The sequence below is a fragment of the Crassostrea angulata genome, chromosome 10 (genome assembly GCF_025612915.1).
Source record: "Crassostrea angulata isolate pt1a10 chromosome 10, ASM2561291v2, whole genome shotgun sequence".
In the NCBI taxonomy this organism is placed as follows: domain Eukaryota; kingdom Metazoa; phylum Mollusca; class Bivalvia; order Ostreida; family Ostreidae; genus Magallana; species Magallana angulata.
In genome coordinates this window covers 12,505,000-12,523,237 of record NC_069120.1, presented here as the reverse complement: position 1 = coordinate 12,523,237, position 18,238 = coordinate 12,505,000, and the positions used below count along the sequence as shown (strand labels likewise).

Here is an 18,238-nt window from a genome sequence, read left to right as displayed (position 1 = left end):
ATTTCAAATACATTAAAATGGTGATATATTTTATACATTTATTGCATGATGGTGAGGGAAATATGAAGATTTATTCCTCAAAGAAAAATCATATTTCCTGAGGGCTTTGCCCGAGGGAAATACGACTTTTCTGGGGAAATAAATCTTATATATTTTCCAAATATTCATGCTATAAAAGTTTTATTATACCGAAAAACAAATAATTAATCAACATACGTCGTCGATTTTTAATAATTTTTCGACTTGTCGAAAGCAATAACGTCGTGATTTTTTGGGGTTTTTTCTGATTGTCTATCTCTGTTTTCATAAATTCAAATCAAATATAGTAAAATTGATTTTTGTAGCATAAAGAGAATTAAAATGAATAAATATTTTTGATTTCATCATATTTTTCAACATCATATGCTCATATTGGCTTTTTCATACCTTTGGGATGAAAAAACCCAAGATTTCCGAAGACGTGAGACATGATATTTATTAAATCCCTGGGAGACACGACGTTTTGTCGCCCCGTCACGTGATTGTCTAGAACCAATCAGATGTTGCTTTATATAGAATAATTATATTGAGGTATAATAAATATGTTTACGTCTTTCAGGTAAATGCCTTATAACCAAATAAAAATAAAACTCCAAGTTAAATATCTTATTTGAACAATAACTCTTCATAACAACAACATTATTTCATTATAGTTGTTTTCTAATCAACAACAATATATAAATAGTGCCTGTTTGGGAGGGTAACAGTTGAAAATGACATTCTGTAGAAAACCATTGTCAACGAACACAAAGCAGAGGTTGGCAATTTCATCTCATCAATAGTAAAACTGACCGATGTGACATGTCAAAGAAGGCCAACTCGTGGATGACGACAACTCATCGATATAAATTTTTAAAAATCTTTAAATTGAGCCCTTTCATCTAAAAGGCTATTAAATTAAACTTTGTCATTTTTGGAGATTTTAGTGTCATTCCAGTAATTTCAGGTGTCATTTCAGTAAATTCTAGCTGGCATTCTGGTTACCTGTTTCTTAACTATGTATTTTTTGTAAGTTTTTAATTAAATCATCATCATTCAATATGTGTAAATGAATAATTGTACATTTTAAATTGTAAATTTTATATTTTTAAACTTGATTACTGCACTCCACCAACAAACAAGGTAACCAACCCTCCCTACTTATGATAAAATATGTATTTTTCTGAAATTATAGGTGCATGGAGGTTCAAAATGATGTATGTGATATGCAGAGATTAGCCATTTTTCATCATGATTAATTAATGTTCAGATATTGTGAGCTTCTGTGGGAAATAATGTGGTTAATCAATGAATTATGAATTAACTCAAACATGAAAGAGCTAAGAAGAGTAATATGTGTTTGCAAGACTATATTTCATGTGTCATATGGCAAGCTTTGGTGTACGGCATCAGTAAATCGCAACAGTATACATACGATTATACGTCCCTTGTAGTAATGAAACCCAACAAAAGTAAACATATATTGAATACTTTAGATAAAAATGCATTTGTTACGCAAGGGTTTATTCAATTATATGAGATACTCACATGTTAATTCACCTTTTCAAACTCATGTTTACATCACGATAATTTACAGAGCCTCCATTTTTATAAAAATATAATGACTAATTTCAGGAAAATACTTGGATGATTGTAACGACACCATATCGTAATTTAAAAATACAAAAAATGGCTTTATATTAACTAAATAAGACCCTACGTGTTTCATTCAAATAATTTTATTTGTGACATAAATATTAACAAGTCTTCCATTTTATAATCTTCCATAAGCAGGACTATACAAGCAAATTATGTATTGAAATACTTTTATCAGGGACGTATATACTAAGTATATACGTCCCTGCTTTTATTTATTTGATATAATTACTTAAATATCAGGTTTTTTATTTGAAAATTGAAATTTTTCTTAAGAATAAAATTGCGTAATGCATGCGATGCATTTAAAATATAGAATCTATGGAGCATATATCTGTTGGTTACTGTTATTATATTTTAACGTATTTTGAGGGTATTTACTCTCACCGGAAGTTCTAAACCACTTCCTTTTCACGTTTTACTCTTTTGGAACATCATTGTAAGTTTTCATAGGAGCAATAAAATCTGACATCATCGGGTCACATCACCTATGAATTTCTTAATATGCAATTAAATAATAAAACGTAACATCAATTCACTCGTTTCTGGTTTTTAATTTACAGAAGGACGTCCGTTTTCGAAAATGTCGGATGCGGAAGGGTATGTGTGATATTCTAAAACACCATTTATGTTGGTGACAGTAACTAAAAGTTGAGGAAAACAAAGTTTTGAGACAAAATAATAAATTCTAATGATGCTTTGGAAAAGTATATTGTCATTGTAATTTTGTGTTTCTCTTAATTTGCATTGTTTTGGCATTAAGAAAGATCATAAATTGTCTTGTAGAGATGATGTTCCCGTTGTATCGGGAGGATCTATGGATGTTTTCACAGCAGTCCAAGAAGTTCTGAAGACCGCTTTGATTCACGATGGTCTAGCTAAAGGACTTCACGAATGTGCAAAAGCCCTTGACAAGTAAGATCCATACTGGTTATTGAGACTGAGGCGAGTTCAGCAGAGCAGGTGCTTGTAAGTGCTCGCCAAAGTTTTCTATACCTCTTTCACAAATTTTGGCAAGCGCTCGCCAGCACTTGCTCTGCTGAACATGCCCCTGGTAACACATGTATACTCTGTCACAAGATATCATTGATTCACAGTTTGCTTAATTACTTGATATTTATAAATACTTCAAGATTCAGATGTTCATTCAAAAGTATGAAAAATTTTCAAGATTTTCTTTTATAAATGCCCCCTCTAGCCTATCAAGTTTCAATACTCGGCTAAAAAATGTGATGTCATTGAGAGTTTTTTTAGCAACAATCCTGGATGAAGAAGTTGAAAAATAGTGATTTTCTCGAGTAAATTATGAAAATGTGTAAATGAAGTTATCCTAGATATTTTCCCAACATCTATTTCAATTGCACTTCTTTTACAGGCATGTGTAGTTTATCAAAAGTCGCCCAAATGTGCTGCATAGATATTTTAGGACAGACTTTAGCTATTAAAAGAATGTATGTTCGCTCTCCCTAACATGCATTTGCCCTAATTTACGTTTGCCCCGATTTTTTTGCCAAAGTTTGCTTGTCATGAATTTTAAAATGAATTTTCTGCAGAGAAAAAGCTAAAAACAAAGAAAGTTAAAAACAGCATGGAAGAAATTTAAATAAAACTTTATGCAATAGATTAATATGATCATATTCTTAAGACCATATCAAATAATTAGCTGCAAGGCCTACTCGAAGGATATATTAGTATTATTGATTATGAGTAAATTGCCTAAAGGTAATAGACTTCTGATTTTGCTCTTCAGAAGTGCACTAGAAAATGCTATTTCACGAGTTATCTTGCATTTTAGCACAGTTAAACTTGCATGCTCTTAAGCACTTGAAACAAGAAGGTACTGGTTTAAAGAGAGTAGTGTCATGTCTGAGGGTAATTGCTCATATCTTGGGCAGATTGTATAATAAACTTAGGATGCTGGTTTTAAATATGTGTTGATATTTTTTTTTAACAGGCGTCAAGCTCATTTGTGCATTCTTGCCAACAACTGTGACGAACCAATGTACGTCAAACTGGTAGAAGCTCTCTGTGCTGAACATGGAATTAACCTTATGAAGGTAACAAGATAAAAAGAGGGCTTCATTTAAGATTGAAAAGGGAAGGTCTAAACTCTGATTCCATTTTCAACCTTCTTGGTTATTGGTATAAGACTTTAGGAATTTTCTTTTCATTGTGGTCTAAATACAGCATAAACATGAGAGAATGATGATTTGACCATGCTCCCTCTTCCTATTTATACATGAGGATAGATTGGTCTCCACTGATGTTTCTCTTGCACGTGTGTACTACTTGAATGTGATATTCTTAACCATACTTTAAGATTGTTGCATCAGTATAAAGATATTAAATGCTAAGCCTCATTATTAAGAAACTTACAGTGATAAGGAAAAAACATAAATTCAGGATTTCTTTGGATTTAAGATTAAATATGGTTAAGGAGCAGTAATTAGAGCACCAACTTGGAATTATTCATAAATTCAAGATATTAGAATTCAAGATACATAGTGACTGAGGAAAAATAATATAACATTCAGTTTCTCGGGTCAAAACGTTCTAAATGTTAAACTTTAATTGCAAAATTAGTAAGGAATTGATCAGTTTTCATTCAATCCCAGATTGTGAAATTGATTCCCAGTTCAGTATGACTGGAATTAATCAATGCCACAGCATTTGGTCTGATGCAGCAGTAACAGAGAGACAAATCATAAATCATTGTAGACCAAACTATTGTATTTTTCAAAATATTCACAATTTTATTGAAACAGCATATGTTAAAGAGTCAAATTGACCAGCAGTTAACAGATTTGCTGATTTATAAGAGGAATGGGGACAAAATTTTAATAAAATCTGCTCTATTTCTTGCTGCAGTTTTGCTTTAATCTAGTATATGGTAAGGAATGAGGAGAGGGGTGAATAAGGATGTAGCAAACAGTTTCTAATGTGATTTAATGTGTGAACTTTATATTGAATAAATGATGACACACCATGCTCCCTCTACTTACTGTTGATGGGGATAGATATGGTTTAACTGATCAATATAAGAACAGATTTCTAGTCTTGAAGATACATGGTTAATAATGTCTATTTTAATCAAAAGTAGAATAAGTAAAAATGTGGGAAACACCACTTTTTTTTAAACACTATACAGCTCACAATGTTGGACACATTCTTTCTCCTACAATTTACCAATCCAAATGACACTGTCATTGTCGCCCAAAAGGTTGAGTTTCCACCAGAGTTCAAGCCATTTGATATAGCACTGCCAAGACTAGATTTATTCCCCAGAAAGTTAATATAGCTTTCTGTTATACCCCCTGGCAGCTGGATCTTACAATTGACCAAAATTAACCAAGAAATAAGACTTCTTCTGAAGAGTGAGAATTCATAATCCCTTGTGTAAAATTATTATCACTTGTAAATGTTTACACAACAAAAGATATTTCCATTTGTCACACTTTAAATGAAATTAAGATTCTTGTCTTATTATGATTAACATGATTTGTCATTATCCAAGTTTTGACTTTCCAAAAAGTTGTATATTTTCTATGTTAAAATGATGACATACCATGCTCCCTCTACTTACTGTTGATGGGGATAGATATGGTTTAACTGATCAATAAAAGAAAGGATTTTGTTGTCCAATCTTGATGCAAAATAGGTACGAAATTTTCTCCCTAAAAGTTTTAAGCAAAATAATAACTTTATTCTTTGTGTTTCACAGGTTGATGACAACAAGAAACTAGGAGAGTGGGCTGGTCTGTGCAAAATTGACAAGGAAGGCAAAGCCAGAAAAGTTGTAGGATGCAGCTGTGTTGTTGTCAAAGTAAGTTAGAATTTTGATTCTATAAAACTATTTGAAATGTTTATTGTAATGTCTTTAAATTGTGTGGATCATTGGACAGTTGTTTTTAATATTATTTAAATATGAAGTAATATTTTATACTAATAAACTTACTGCCATATGTTGGTTTTAACAAATTTAATTGTATTCATGGTAAGAAAATCTGAACTGATTTTTGTTCAAAACTATGTAATATACTTTGACTTAATGTAGGCAGGTCTGATATGCCCCGCAAAAAATATTGTCCTGCAAGATCGGAATTCATTCTATTAAATACAATTTATTTTATAGGATTACGGAAAGGAGTCTCAGGCCCTGGATGTTCTCAATGACTACTTCAGGTCCAAGAAATAAACGCTGTTAGAATGTAATAAACGAAAAAAATACAAAAGTAAAAAAAGGAAAAATTGATTGTATGTGTTGTCTTTATTTACTTTGTAGTTGAACAATATCCTATCAAGACCATGATTAGCATCCTGTAATATAGACATTTTTGTAATACTACAAACACTTATGATGTTATTTGAAAGGAATACAATTGTTTCAAAATTTGTTAACCACTATTTTTTTTAAATTTTGAAAAGGTCATTACAAGGTAAATGGTACATATGATATTAGTTATTGCATGGTCTGTAGTTAACATACTGGTAGATTACATTGGTCAGGGAGGAAAGATTTGACTCCACATGAAATATCCCACAGGTGTGGAGGACCCTTAACAACTAAATATTGGAGTTGACTTTGCAATGCTCAAGGGGAGAAAACTCATACTGTCTTCGGGTAGTAAAGACAGTTCCAAGTGAAGGAGTATTACTATTAATTTTCTTACAAAAAGAATTACATTAAGAAAGTTCTCATTAGCATGATTAGAGACAACTGCATGGTGAAGGGCCTCCACACTTTTGGTAAAGTTTCTCGAACAAGCACCAACTGGTTATACCGGTAATTAAGAATATAATATGTACTGGCATGTGCACAATGTGTTGTAACGGGATGAGAGAAATAATGACGGACTAGACTGGGATTCAAACCCGGGCCCCCTGAATCTCTAGTCAGCTATTTGGTGCCAGTATTTGAACTGGTCTGACTGTCACATTCCTCCCCCCTAAATGATCTTAGCCCTTGAAGATCACTCCAGGCTCTACCCCTGGCAGGAGTTCACCTGTTAGTTCCAGGGGTTGGCCACGGCACCAAATGAAACTGGATGGGAGAAATAATGACAGACCAGACCAGGATTTTTAAACCGGGCCACCTAATCTCTAGTCAGTTGCTCTACCATCTGAGCTATCTGGCCCCAGTATTTGAATCAGTCTGACGGTTGCAGTGTGAATGACTGAAAAAGATTTTTATTTTGGGGAAAAAATTTAGTTTGAAATTTTTTTTCCAGTGTACAGATACATATACTGATTTTAAAAAAGTCCCTAAAGTATTCAAACTATGGACCTTGGGAGTCGATAGTTTGATGCTATTTAGACAACACTATCACATTTGTTTTGCATTAACCATTTTCTTATATTTTGGACTTTTAAAAGGGACATGGTCACGATTTTGGTCAAAAATTATTTTTCCGATTTTAATATTTACAATGCTTCAGAAAGGCATTTTTAACAGGCAACCGAAATTTGAGTGTCATTTGTTGAGTTATTAGCGAGTTACAGAGCTTGAAATTCTTCGCTATGTAAACAAAGCGTTTGTTTCCATTTTGAACATTGAAGTTAAAATTTCAGTTTTAAACCTAAAACGAATGTGTTAAACGTTACGAACTGTTTATCTATGCTGAAAATAATTAAAAAGATAGACAAATAAGCTGGAAAAAGATTTTTTTACTGGTATATTGAACCTATGGAAACAAAAACGGGGCACGAGCCTTGTTTACATGACAAAGAATTGTGAGCCCTGGATCTTGCTTATAACTCTAACGAATTCGAATGACTCTCAAATTTTATTTGATCATTAGAGATGCATTTCTAAAGCATTGTAAATAATAAAAACAAAAAATAGAATTTGACCAAAATCGTGACCATGCCCTTATAATCAGAAAAAAAACCAATTTCTGTAACAGCTAGGGTGGGAGAAATGATGACAGACTGGATGGGTCCCCCTGGGTCTCTTGTTGGTTGCTTTTTAGCTCACCTGAGCCAAAGGCTCAAGTGAGCTTTTCTGATCACAATTTGTCCGTTGTTGTCGTCGTCGTTGTAAACTTTTCACATTTTCATCTTCTCAAGAACCGCTGAGCAGATTTCAACCAAATTTGGTACACTAGGTGAAGGGGATTCAAATTTGTTCAAATGAAGGGCCACACCCTCTTTAAAGGGGAGATAATTGAGAATTATTGAAAATTTGTTGGTATTTTTAAAAAATCTTCTTCTCAAAAACTATTCGGCCTGAAAAGCTTATCCTTGTGTAGAGGCATCCTCACGTAGTGTAGATTCAAGTTTGTTCAGATCATGGTCCCCGGGGGGAGGGTGGGGCCACAATTGGGGGATCAAGTTTTACATAGGAATATATAGAGAAAATCTTTAAAAATCTTCTTCTCAAAAACTATTAGGCCAAAAAAAGCTCAAATTAAAGTGGAAGCATCCTCAGGTAGTGTAGATTCAAGTTTATTCAAATCATAGTCCCTGGTGGTATGGTGGGGCCACAATGGGGGAATGGATTTTTACATAGGAATATATAGAGAAAATCTTTTAAACAAATTCTTTTAAAAACTATTTGGCCAAGAAAGCTCAAATTGGCGTGTAACCATCATCAGATAATGTAGATTCAAGTTTGTTCAAATCATGGTCCCTGGGGGTAGGGCGGGGCCACAATGAGGGATAAATTTTTATATATAGAGAAAATCTTTAAAAATCTTCTTCACAAAACTATTAGGCCAAGAAAGCCCAAATTTGAGTATAAGCATCCCCAGATCGTATAGATTCAAGTTTGTTTAAATAATAGTCCAGGGGTAGGGTGAGGCCAGAATGGGGGATGAATTTTTACATAGGAAATATATAGAGAAAATCTTCTTTTTAAAGACTATTTGGCCAGAAAAGCTTAAACTTGTGTAGAGGCATCCTCAGGTAGTGTAAATTCAAGTTTGCAAAATCACAGTCCCTAGTGGTAGGGTGGGGCTGTGATGGCGGTTTGAATTTTTACACAGGAATATATAGAGAAAATCTTTAAAAATATTCTGGGAAAGTTTTCAGTCCAAAACTCAGTACTTAGTGTGAAAGCACAGGTAATGCAGATTTAAGTTTGATGAAACTATGATTCCCTAGAGAAAAGTGGGGCCATGAAATGGGGGGGGGGGGGGTATATAGGAAAAGGGAAAAATCTTCTCTCAGGTACAACAACAAAAGGGGCTTGGTATTTACCAAAAAAAAAAGAGGTGGATAAAAATTGGCAGATTTTCAATTTTTTTTTAGCAAGATCTCCTGTACTTACTTGTCAAGATATTTTGATACTGTCATGCTAATTTGATCAGAATTAAGGCAATTGTTGCTCATGTGAGCGATGTGGCCCCTGGGCCTCTTGTTCACGTGAGCCATCTGGCACTGTTGGTTGAACTAGTCTGACTGTCGCAGTGGAGTGTCTTACAGCCCTGAATTCAATCTAATTAAAATTAGAAATGTAAATCCACTCGTCTACAATTGATAATTAAAATTGGATGTCTAAGATACGGCGCTACAGTGTATAGTAGAAGTCTAATTTTAATTTATGAATTGACCTTGAACTCAATGTTAATTTCATCATGGTCAAATCACCAAAAGATGTCCTATGACTAGGGAGGTATTGATCCTTTTTTAACAGGTCTACATGTAGTTCTTTTAATATCATGATTGACATGTTGAGCTTTGATCATGGAAAGGTATTTACTAGTATTGACTTGTGGTACAAAAAGAATAGAACTAATGTTCACATGCATAGTGTAATAAGACCAAGAAATTAAAATTTTAGGTCACTTATTGCTCTCCTTGGTATTTTGAACATTAATTTTATTCTTTGAAACTATTGAGCAAATCTTAACTGTAATAGATATTGTATAACAACATTTATAGAAAAAGGGGAACATCAATTGTAAAACTTCATGAATCACCAGATAGTTAAGATTTTATATATCATAAACTTGGGGTCCTTCCCTGAGAGGATGGAGCATCACGATCATTGTTCTCTTTGATAAAACTTGCCAATCCATGTATAAATTGGAAGAAAACCTTGAGCAAGGGGAATAACTTGTATGGCTTTAAACACTTGATAAAAATATTTGTGATCAATTCAAACAACCGTACTAACCTTTTGTTGGTGGCTTCTTGTTGACTTGAGTACATACCGGTATACATATAGTGTGATTTGTTATTTTGTTTAATTTTTCATTAACCTTTCAGATTTACCCATATAATTAACACTTTTTTGTTGATAAGAATATGCTATATTGTAAGTACAAATCTAAATTAAAAACAGGATTAATGGACTTCAATGGCAATTAATATGGATTGTTTGGTGTCAGTTTCAATAAGCTCATGCTGAGATTTTAAAGATTATACAAACAAATCATTGGAAAAATGTGTCAATTCATGGTGTGTGGTTTTGTTTAATGTTCTTTTCTGAAAAGCTGTATACACATACACTGAATTGACAGGTGAAACCTTTGCTTTCATCTTGTAGGCATGTAATATTTGAAATGACAGTAATTAATTGATAACTCTTGATTAACAATTAACACAGCAGGTATAAATGATCACACTTTTTGATAATCAACATTTAGAAAATGTTAACTTTAAAGAAAATTTGACAATTGGTTAATAAGCAAGTTATACAATTTTGTATAGTTCTGAAGACATTGAAATGTGCTGAGAATAGGTTATGGATTTGCTTGAAAAAGAGGAAATATATGTATAAACGTTGTTACCATATACCGGTAATGGTAAGGTTTAATTCATTGAAAATAATTTTAAGATCATATTTTATTATTAATAATTAATCTGCAAATTTGTTCATGGTATGTGTATCATGGTGATTGGATGTACCAGGCACTTCATGTATAAATTCATTGTTTGATGTATTCAAGGAGCAACATTAAATGAATTTATTGTTTTAAAATTACATTATCAAACTGTAACTGCCTTGCTGGCCAAATTTTTTATTGTTTCTTTTGCTGAACACTACAAAACCTTCATGTACACACATCATTTCGTCACAGTTTCTATAATATTCCATAATCAGGGGAAATATTTAAATATATCTTTTATTGTATTTTTGCATTCATTATTCCATAAATACAACTGCTTTCAGCAATTGCATTTATGGAATGATGAATGCAATGTTCAAGGGGGGTAATGCAGCTTGTTTTAAGATAGCAGCTCCTTTGCAAAATTGAGAGTTCATTCAAACTTTTGTTATTGTAATTAATTTTGAACATCTTATTTTTCCAAATGTCTAGTTTGTGGATAATTTAATTAATGCTGATCGACCCTCTCCCCCGAATAACACAATGCTTCCATTTATGAAGGGGCTTAGCTATTATTTAAAGATGATTCATCCTACCCAGGCATACAATTACTCCTTACTACAGAGGATATATACTGTCAATCACAAAGTTCATTCATTGTTATAGAATATATACTTAAAGACAGGGGTCAAAATCAGAGAGAAATGACCACCGCTTATGGTTCACACAGGCATTTTAACTGCATTGATAATGCTGATTCATTGTTCATTGTAGGGACAAAAATCGGATCAAAGCAGATTGCAAGATTTAGATTTATGTTGCTTGATCTGCGTACTGAAAGGAGAAGTGAGATATATTTTTTAATTTATATCTGAGTGCCTTAAGTCTTTGGCTTTTGTGCTCTTTTTTGCATTGTTTTAACCTAATAAAATGAATATGATTGATCTATTGAGATAGGTAGACAAGTTCCAGCCATGAGTTTGACATTTTTGCCAGAAATCAGGGAAATAGTATGTCTACGTATGCATGAATGTCTTTAAATTGATGGATTTTTCAAACCACACTATTAAAAAAGGTTAGAAATTATAGATATTAAATAAAAGGGCAGAAAGTGTGAGGAAAGTTGTATACATTTTCATTGTGCATGTATATACAGTCTTTGAGTCAATGGACATGCAGTTCATACCATACACTCAAAAAAAAATGTCCAGTATTGAGTTAAAGGGTTGAAAATGTGACAGGAGAGAATTTATTTAGATAAGCAAAAAAGGAGAAATGATATCAGGTGTGCATGAAAGGGAGGGATTTATTAGAATCGCATCGCAAGGTTTTCTGAATGACAAAAGGAATATCATTTTGACGTAAAATATCTTGAGCACTAGCCGATAAAAATTTTTCTTTGATAACAAAGCAGCGACCATCTCTAAAGCAAAGTATTTGGCAGGGGCCATGATAGGTGATAGCCGTTAAAGCCTGCAAGGTAAGAAACCTGGTCCAGAATTTCATTGTGATCTCAGACAGTGAGACTCTATTGGAGTGGAAGGCATAAATATAATTGGCTTTCACAGAGTGTATTTAAAGAAATTGATATATTACATAAATATTTTCTAAGTAGGGACTTGGTGGAAGTCATTATCTATTAATGAATAAAGCAGGTCAAGATTTTTTGGTCTTATCTGTCCATGACAAGGAAATACACTGTTGAAACATAGGGAGGTCTTCTTTTTAATGTTTTTAACAGTCGGAATTTTTCAATGTTTCATTGTGACAGACATTTGTCTTCCTTTAAATTGGCTTGTCAAACATCAATCAAGGAATTCCATCAGAGAAAGGTAAAAATGTTCGTTGTAAGCTTATCTGATATATGTTTACAATGAAATGGGAGTTGTAAAAAAGTACGTCATTAAGAGAGTCTGTACATAATTTTGTGTCAGTGGACTTAAGAACACTCCTGCAAATATTTTACTTGAAGTTTTTCATTTGTCAACCTTCAAAAGAAGAACAAACAATTCTTTTTTTCAATTGTTTCCCTTTCATCTGCTGTCAAGCAATTTCAACAATTGTACATTTAAATTTCTAAGACTGTAATTATCATTGTGGAAGAGATAAAATATCCTCAAGCACTCTCCACCTTAAGAAGATTTTCAGCCAATTATGTCAAGAATGAGAGCGCCAAGCTGATATTGGAATGTATTGTAATCCCCAACACAATCAAACCTTTTTTTCCTATTTGCAGTGAATTTGTGTAGCTGGTCTGATTCAGGTCATTTGTTTGTTGTACAAGGAAAATATTAGATCTAAAGCAAACCAGGCATGGAGACTGGACCACAACAATAGGTAAGCTATATACTCAGTCTCGGGAACTGCAATTTTCACATTTGACTGCGAAGCCCAATCAATGTCTACCTATTCATCATTGGGAATTATTTGTGTCAATTCAAATTCACCTGAACATGAATGATTGATCAATTGATTTCGGGGGTTGTGCTAGTTATCACAGTTTGGGACCAATATGTGAACAAATGAGAAAAGGTAAGAGATTGGCTTGGAATAAAATACCGAGATTCTTTTTAACTGATGATTTGGCAGTGGGAGAGGTGACCAATATGTTCCTAAAGCTTTCTATTGTGCATTTAAAACCTTATTAGAAAGGCTCCATAAGAAGTTCAGTGCAGTCATTGTGTGGAACGGGGGATTTTCTCTGTCAGGTAGTTTTAGCGGCCAGTATAGGGGACATTTTGGGGCTTAAGAAATGATTTGCTCCTAATCCTCAGTGAAATAATAAACACATACCTTTGTGTTACTGAGGTCTCCCAGTGAACTGAGTGGAGAAGCTACTGCTCTATCTCTTCCTTACAGTGGATATTTGCTTTGATTTAAGGAGGTAGATTCGTAATTCAAAATTCATTACCTGACACCTGCTTACTGTGATAAGTCTGTTATTATATGTGGGAATTCGACACTTTGAAGGTCAGTAGGATAGAGCTATAAACAAGATGTAATGAAAAACCAGCTTCAGGTTTTTTTGTTATATATGAAGCACTGACTCATAATGTTATCATAAGCTACAGTAGACTGTATATTTTTTCAAGGATGCCAACAAACGTTATAGACAATTATTTATTTGTGCATTCGTTTGTAATCATAATTCTTAAATTCCCACGTATTGCCCAATTTCTTAAAATCACTAGAATATATATAATTAAATTTGAGGTTAGGGTAGAAATAATTCCCCTATTATAAATATAATTCAGTCAAAAAAAAAAGTGTAGGTTCATCAGTTAAGGTTTATAAGATGTTTGAAAATACATGTTATTCCAAAAGAGTTGAATATCATTTTATTGCAAAAGCTTTGATGTTAAAAACATCTAGGTTTCAAAATTCACATTTCATTAAATGAAGGTGACATTTTTCTTGTATTAAAGGAAATGTAAATGTAAAAATATCAGCTTTCATGGGCAATGTTTATAAAAGTGATCAGAAAATCCCGATTGTTGTGTTCCATGTAGACATAAGACTCCAAGGACCTTAGGTGTTGAATATACAGGGAGAAGAAGAGAAATTGTATTGTTGTTGGACAATGGTGGCTTCTCACGTACAAAGTGTAGGCACCAAATAATCATCTTGTCAATTTGGGAACTTGAGTATAGATTTGTTCTTCTTTTATGTGTTGGATAGGGTGAGAAAATCACACCTCTTGAAAAGTCTTTCGTAAATATGGGAAAAATTTGGTCCCTTTTTCAGCATGGGTTAGACTTGGTTTCTAGATAAAGTTCTGAGAGCAAAGTTTATGTGCTTGAGTTTTAAAAAATATATTTAAATTTGCTATGTTGTACAAATTAAAATTTTCATTGTCATAAATCTTAAATTCTGAATTATCAATGAAATCTAAAAACACTCCATATCGGTTTAATTTAGGGCTGGGTTTTTAGTCAAACAGTGATATAAATACATCATATTTGGAATTGTAAACTGTAATTGATCTGTGTCATTTCAAAGCAATTTGCTTGAATTATTAATGCACAGTCATTGAAAAGTTTCTGTGCCTATTGTGACTATGCATGCAAAAAAGAATTGGGTTGGTGAAGAATATCTTTTTGTGAAAGCAGTGTATTTCACGGATCGCGGAGACCTGTAAGCACAACAGGAATAGATTTCATGATTAGGTCCCTGATTTCTTCATCACCCAGTAATCAGATCTGACTTTTTTAGTCATACATCGGGGACTTTTTTGTGATTTGCAACAAATATTTATGTCAATGTTTTTAACTCCTTTTCAGGTCTGGATTCTTTCACCAAAAAAAGATCAAGATTAAGATTTTCCATCATTTCTCCTTTTCAAGTCAAAAGGAGGTCACATTCTTCGTTACAAAGTAGTTGGTGACTCTATGAAATCATGCAAGGTGTGGAGAATAGCACTTGAATTCTATATAACCAGGGAAGCAAGGAAGTGAGAAGGAAAGATTCAAGGAAAAAATGTGATAAAATGTGTTTATCCTTTTGCTTTGGAGTGTTTATAACACTTTCCCTAGTGTTTCATCTGGGAGAGTTAGCCCTTAATACACTGTTCCTAGCAGAGATTTATCGGGAGAGTTCTGTGACATGGTTCACGATCATTGCTGGACTCCTAGGGTTACCGCTGGTTACCATTCAGTTTGTGTCCATCTTACTGATTCTTCAGAAAAAGAATGGGGATAAGACTAAATCTGGCAAAACTCTGCCAGTTTTATTACACATCTTCCAACTTGGATTTGTGTGGAGACATCTAAAAATTCTGTTTGAATCTGATATTAAAACCAAGAAGCATGCCCTTGCAGACTTATCACTTCTTTGTTTGTTTTACACCTTTTCAGCCAGTCTTCCGGTTCTGGCCATACAAGGCTTTATGATAATTACAACAAACAGTTCATTGATTGTTCAATGTGCAGCCGGTATCAATTTACTCTCCATTTCTTGGGGTCTTGCGAGTTTCAGGAGACAATATGATTCCAATGAATTTGAGAATGTGGTCCTTACGTGGCCAGGAACTCTGTTTCGTCTTCTTTGGAGGATCGGGGAAATTACTGCGCGGGTTCTTTCCCTGGGAATTTTTGCCAGCCTGTATTTCTCCTGGATATTCCTAGTGATATGTCTCCACTGGATAACAATGATGTGCTGTGTGTGTTCATCAGTCCTGGGAAATGTTAATGTGGTGGGCATGAACAAGGGACATAAGCTCATCATGAGTGGACTCGTGTCCTACATTTACATCTTCTGCCATGTGAACATGAGTGTTGAAAAGTCCAAGTTCCATTACATTACATTTTATACCATCATGTTCTTAGAAAACAGCTTATTGACTGTAATTTGGTTTTTCACAGCAAAAGACACAAATAACTTCAAAGTGCATGTCATCGTTTTCATCACTGGACTTGCTTTTGTCATATCAGTTATTTCCATGTTGGTGTATTATCGATTCTTCCACATTCCATCTATGAAGATTTCACTTTATGGAAAAGACAAAATATGTGTTCAAGATGGCTGTATAAACTGTAAACTCAGTCTATGTGCAAAGCACAGTCATCTCCTCCAGAGACCTTTCAGTGCAGGATGGGTCAGCCAATACCAAAAAGCTCTCCATGATGGCAACTATTACAAAAATCTCTTACAAGACTCATTTATTGACTCAATGTCTGAATGGGAGACATGTTCCTCAACCACAGCATCGTCTAAACATTCCAAGAACACAACCTCAACTGGGCGAAAGAGCAAAAAAGTTCCTATCCAGTTGTCAGGCACATACAGCCATAGACACTTTGTGGATGCGGATATTGTGGAGAACGTGTGTTGTGATTCTGATACGGATGCCTCTACCACAGAAACCCATCGGATGTCATCTAGTGAGGACTCAATCATCAGTGAGCTCTCCATTCAGTTTCCTCCGCAGGGAATGGGGGTGTCAGACAAGAAGAAGCTATTGACCGAAAACTGGGACAACCTTATGCAAGTGGATAATCCTGCTTTTGAGAAAAGCAATTCGGTGCACCCTCTATTTGCATTTCGCCCAATATCCGCCCAGAGCTTAGAAGAATGGTACTCCGATGGCTACAGTACAGACCACACGTCTGACTACCAACTACCAGTTACAGTGTTGGCCAAACACAACCGCAATTCCATGTCCATAGCCAGTTCCGACTGCACGGACTGTACAGTCTGTAAATATATGAAAGCATTCAATGCTAGGCGAAGATATCCCAAAGCACCAAGTTCCATAGTTTCAAGGCATGAGAGAATAGAAGAGGAAAGTGAAGAGAAGTTGCATGCTCTGGACAAACTAGAGACCCCCAGGAGTGGGGCCTGGTATAACTGCAGTGAGTCCGGGGACAGTGCTTTCCCTCAGGAAAACTTCAGCTCCAGCAACCTGGACACAACATTATCTGAGGAGGAGGAGGGGGTGTTTGAGACAGGGGCAGAAATCATCATCTAAAATGTTTTATGTTTTTGCAGTTTCATCAATTTTTTTCCCATTCATTACAGTACTTTGATTGATGGAGAGACATTTAATTTGAAATGAAATTTGTTTTATGAATCTTGTTCTTAAAGGAACTAAACTCTAGTTCTTCAAGAGAGATATTAAGGAAATTGTTAAAATATTTTTTGCTTAAAAATGTGTGAAAACTTTTGAGAATTTATATTTACTGCCTTTATCTTATTGATCGATTTTACAAATGTATATTTTAATGGCTTTTCTACCTCAGTGATCAAAGGTTTTCATGAGAACTCTTCATAAACGAAATATGGCAGGTTTATACATGAGTGATTATGTTATATGTCAGTGACACTCTTTTATGGATTTTCTTCAAGGTTCATTTAACTTATAGAAAGTGAAAAAAGCAAGATTGAATAGTTAATATCTGCAAGGGTCTCGTAAAATTGGTCCTTTAATGCGTTGGATTTTGTCCACAGAATGTAAAAGTGTGAAGACTTTTTCATAGAAGATGTAACGAGATTTGAAACATTCTTGTACTGTAAGAAGTACCAGTATACAATTTGTTGGTCAGTGTCTACAAAATCAAAGAACAGGAAATCTACCTCAGAATCCTAACCATTTTCAAAATTCAAAATTTTAAAACAGTGCATGTCCTTTTGTTTGTTTTTCCTCATATTAGAGTTTTTATTTTCCATAGTGATGCTGTTGTTAATTTTGTAAGATAAATACATGTATTGTTACTTGTCTTGTTACAGAAATATTTATAATTTTGTATAAAAATAAAATACATGTAACCTTTAACTGAGTTTAATTAATTTGTCTGCCAGTGTATTTTTGAGGGATCATTACGTATCGCTATGTGATGGTCAGACCGCTTTGAATAACAGTGCCAGATAGCGCAGTTGGTAGAGCACCTGACTAAAGATTCAGGGGGCTCGGATTCGAATCCCGGTCTGATCCGTCATTATTTCTCCCATTCCGTTACAACTATATGTATATTTTTCAAAAGGATTCTGAATACGTCTTAAATGATTTACTGTAAACGCTGTAGTGTACATGGCTCAATCTGGAACATAAAGTCACAAATAATACTAAATATGATAATGTCATGCAATATCCATTATAGTATTTTTATTTATGATACAAGTACTTGGTCAGTGTTTTCAGAAAACAAAATTAGAATCATAAAGCACTGCTCTTGGTTTCATAGACAAGGGAAATAACTTAGAGAACTGATAAAGAGCTGGCGTGTGTACCAGTAGAAAGCACCTGGATAATCAACAAGTCTTTGTCAGAAAATCTAACATTTAAAGTCGTTAAGGAA

General features: G+C 34.0%; 3 protein-coding genes across 13 annotated transcripts in view; 2 read left to right on the top strand and 1 right to left on the bottom strand.

The window, feature by feature from the left end:
• The window catches only part of LOC128167945 (heparan sulfate glucosamine 3-O-sulfotransferase 1-like), a 41,997-nt gene extending 28,718 nt beyond the window's left edge, over window positions 1-13,279 (bottom strand). Inside the window, exon 1 of one of the 4 annotated variants that reach the window (XM_052833956.1) lies at window positions 13,239-13,279. The gene's annotated coding sequence lies outside the window, so the exon portion shown is untranslated. Of the gene's footprint in view, window positions 1-1,566; window positions 1,649-13,238 lie in introns of those variants that run through there. The other 3 variants (XM_052833955.1, XM_052833954.1, XM_052833953.1) reach the window with 3 other exon arrangements.
• Window positions 2,039-5,926, top strand: LOC128167947 (40S ribosomal protein S12-like). Its single transcript, XM_052833968.1, has 6 exons — window positions 2,039-2,113; window positions 2,238-2,274; window positions 2,461-2,589; window positions 3,629-3,731; window positions 5,396-5,497; window positions 5,807-5,926. The coding sequence occupies exons 2-6, from the start codon at window positions 2,258-2,260 to the stop codon at window positions 5,867-5,869; spliced, it is 414 nt and encodes a 137-aa protein (XP_052689928.1). The 5' UTR covers window positions 2,039-2,113; window positions 2,238-2,257; the 3' UTR covers window positions 5,870-5,926.
• On the top strand, window positions 10,908-17,715 carry LOC128167944 (uncharacterized). Of its 8 annotated transcripts, XM_052833947.1 has the most exons (4): window positions 10,908-11,291; window positions 11,403-11,520; window positions 12,682-12,782; window positions 14,726-17,715. In XM_052833947.1, the coding sequence occupies exon 4, from the start codon at window positions 14,932-14,934 to the stop codon at window positions 16,909-16,911; it is 1,980 nt and encodes a 659-aa protein (XP_052689907.1). In that variant the 5' UTR covers window positions 10,908-11,291; window positions 11,403-11,520; window positions 12,682-12,782; window positions 14,726-14,931; the 3' UTR covers window positions 16,912-17,715. The 8 variants fall into 8 exon arrangements, with proteins under 8 accessions (XP_052689907.1, XP_052689910.1, XP_052689905.1 ...); XM_052833950.1 differs by lacking the exons at window positions 10,908-11,291; window positions 11,403-11,520 and adding an exon at window positions 11,594-11,925; XM_052833945.1 differs by lacking the exons at window positions 10,908-11,291; window positions 11,403-11,520 and adding an exon at window positions 11,594-12,277.
• The last annotated feature ends 523 nt before the right edge of the window (window positions 17,716-18,238 follow it).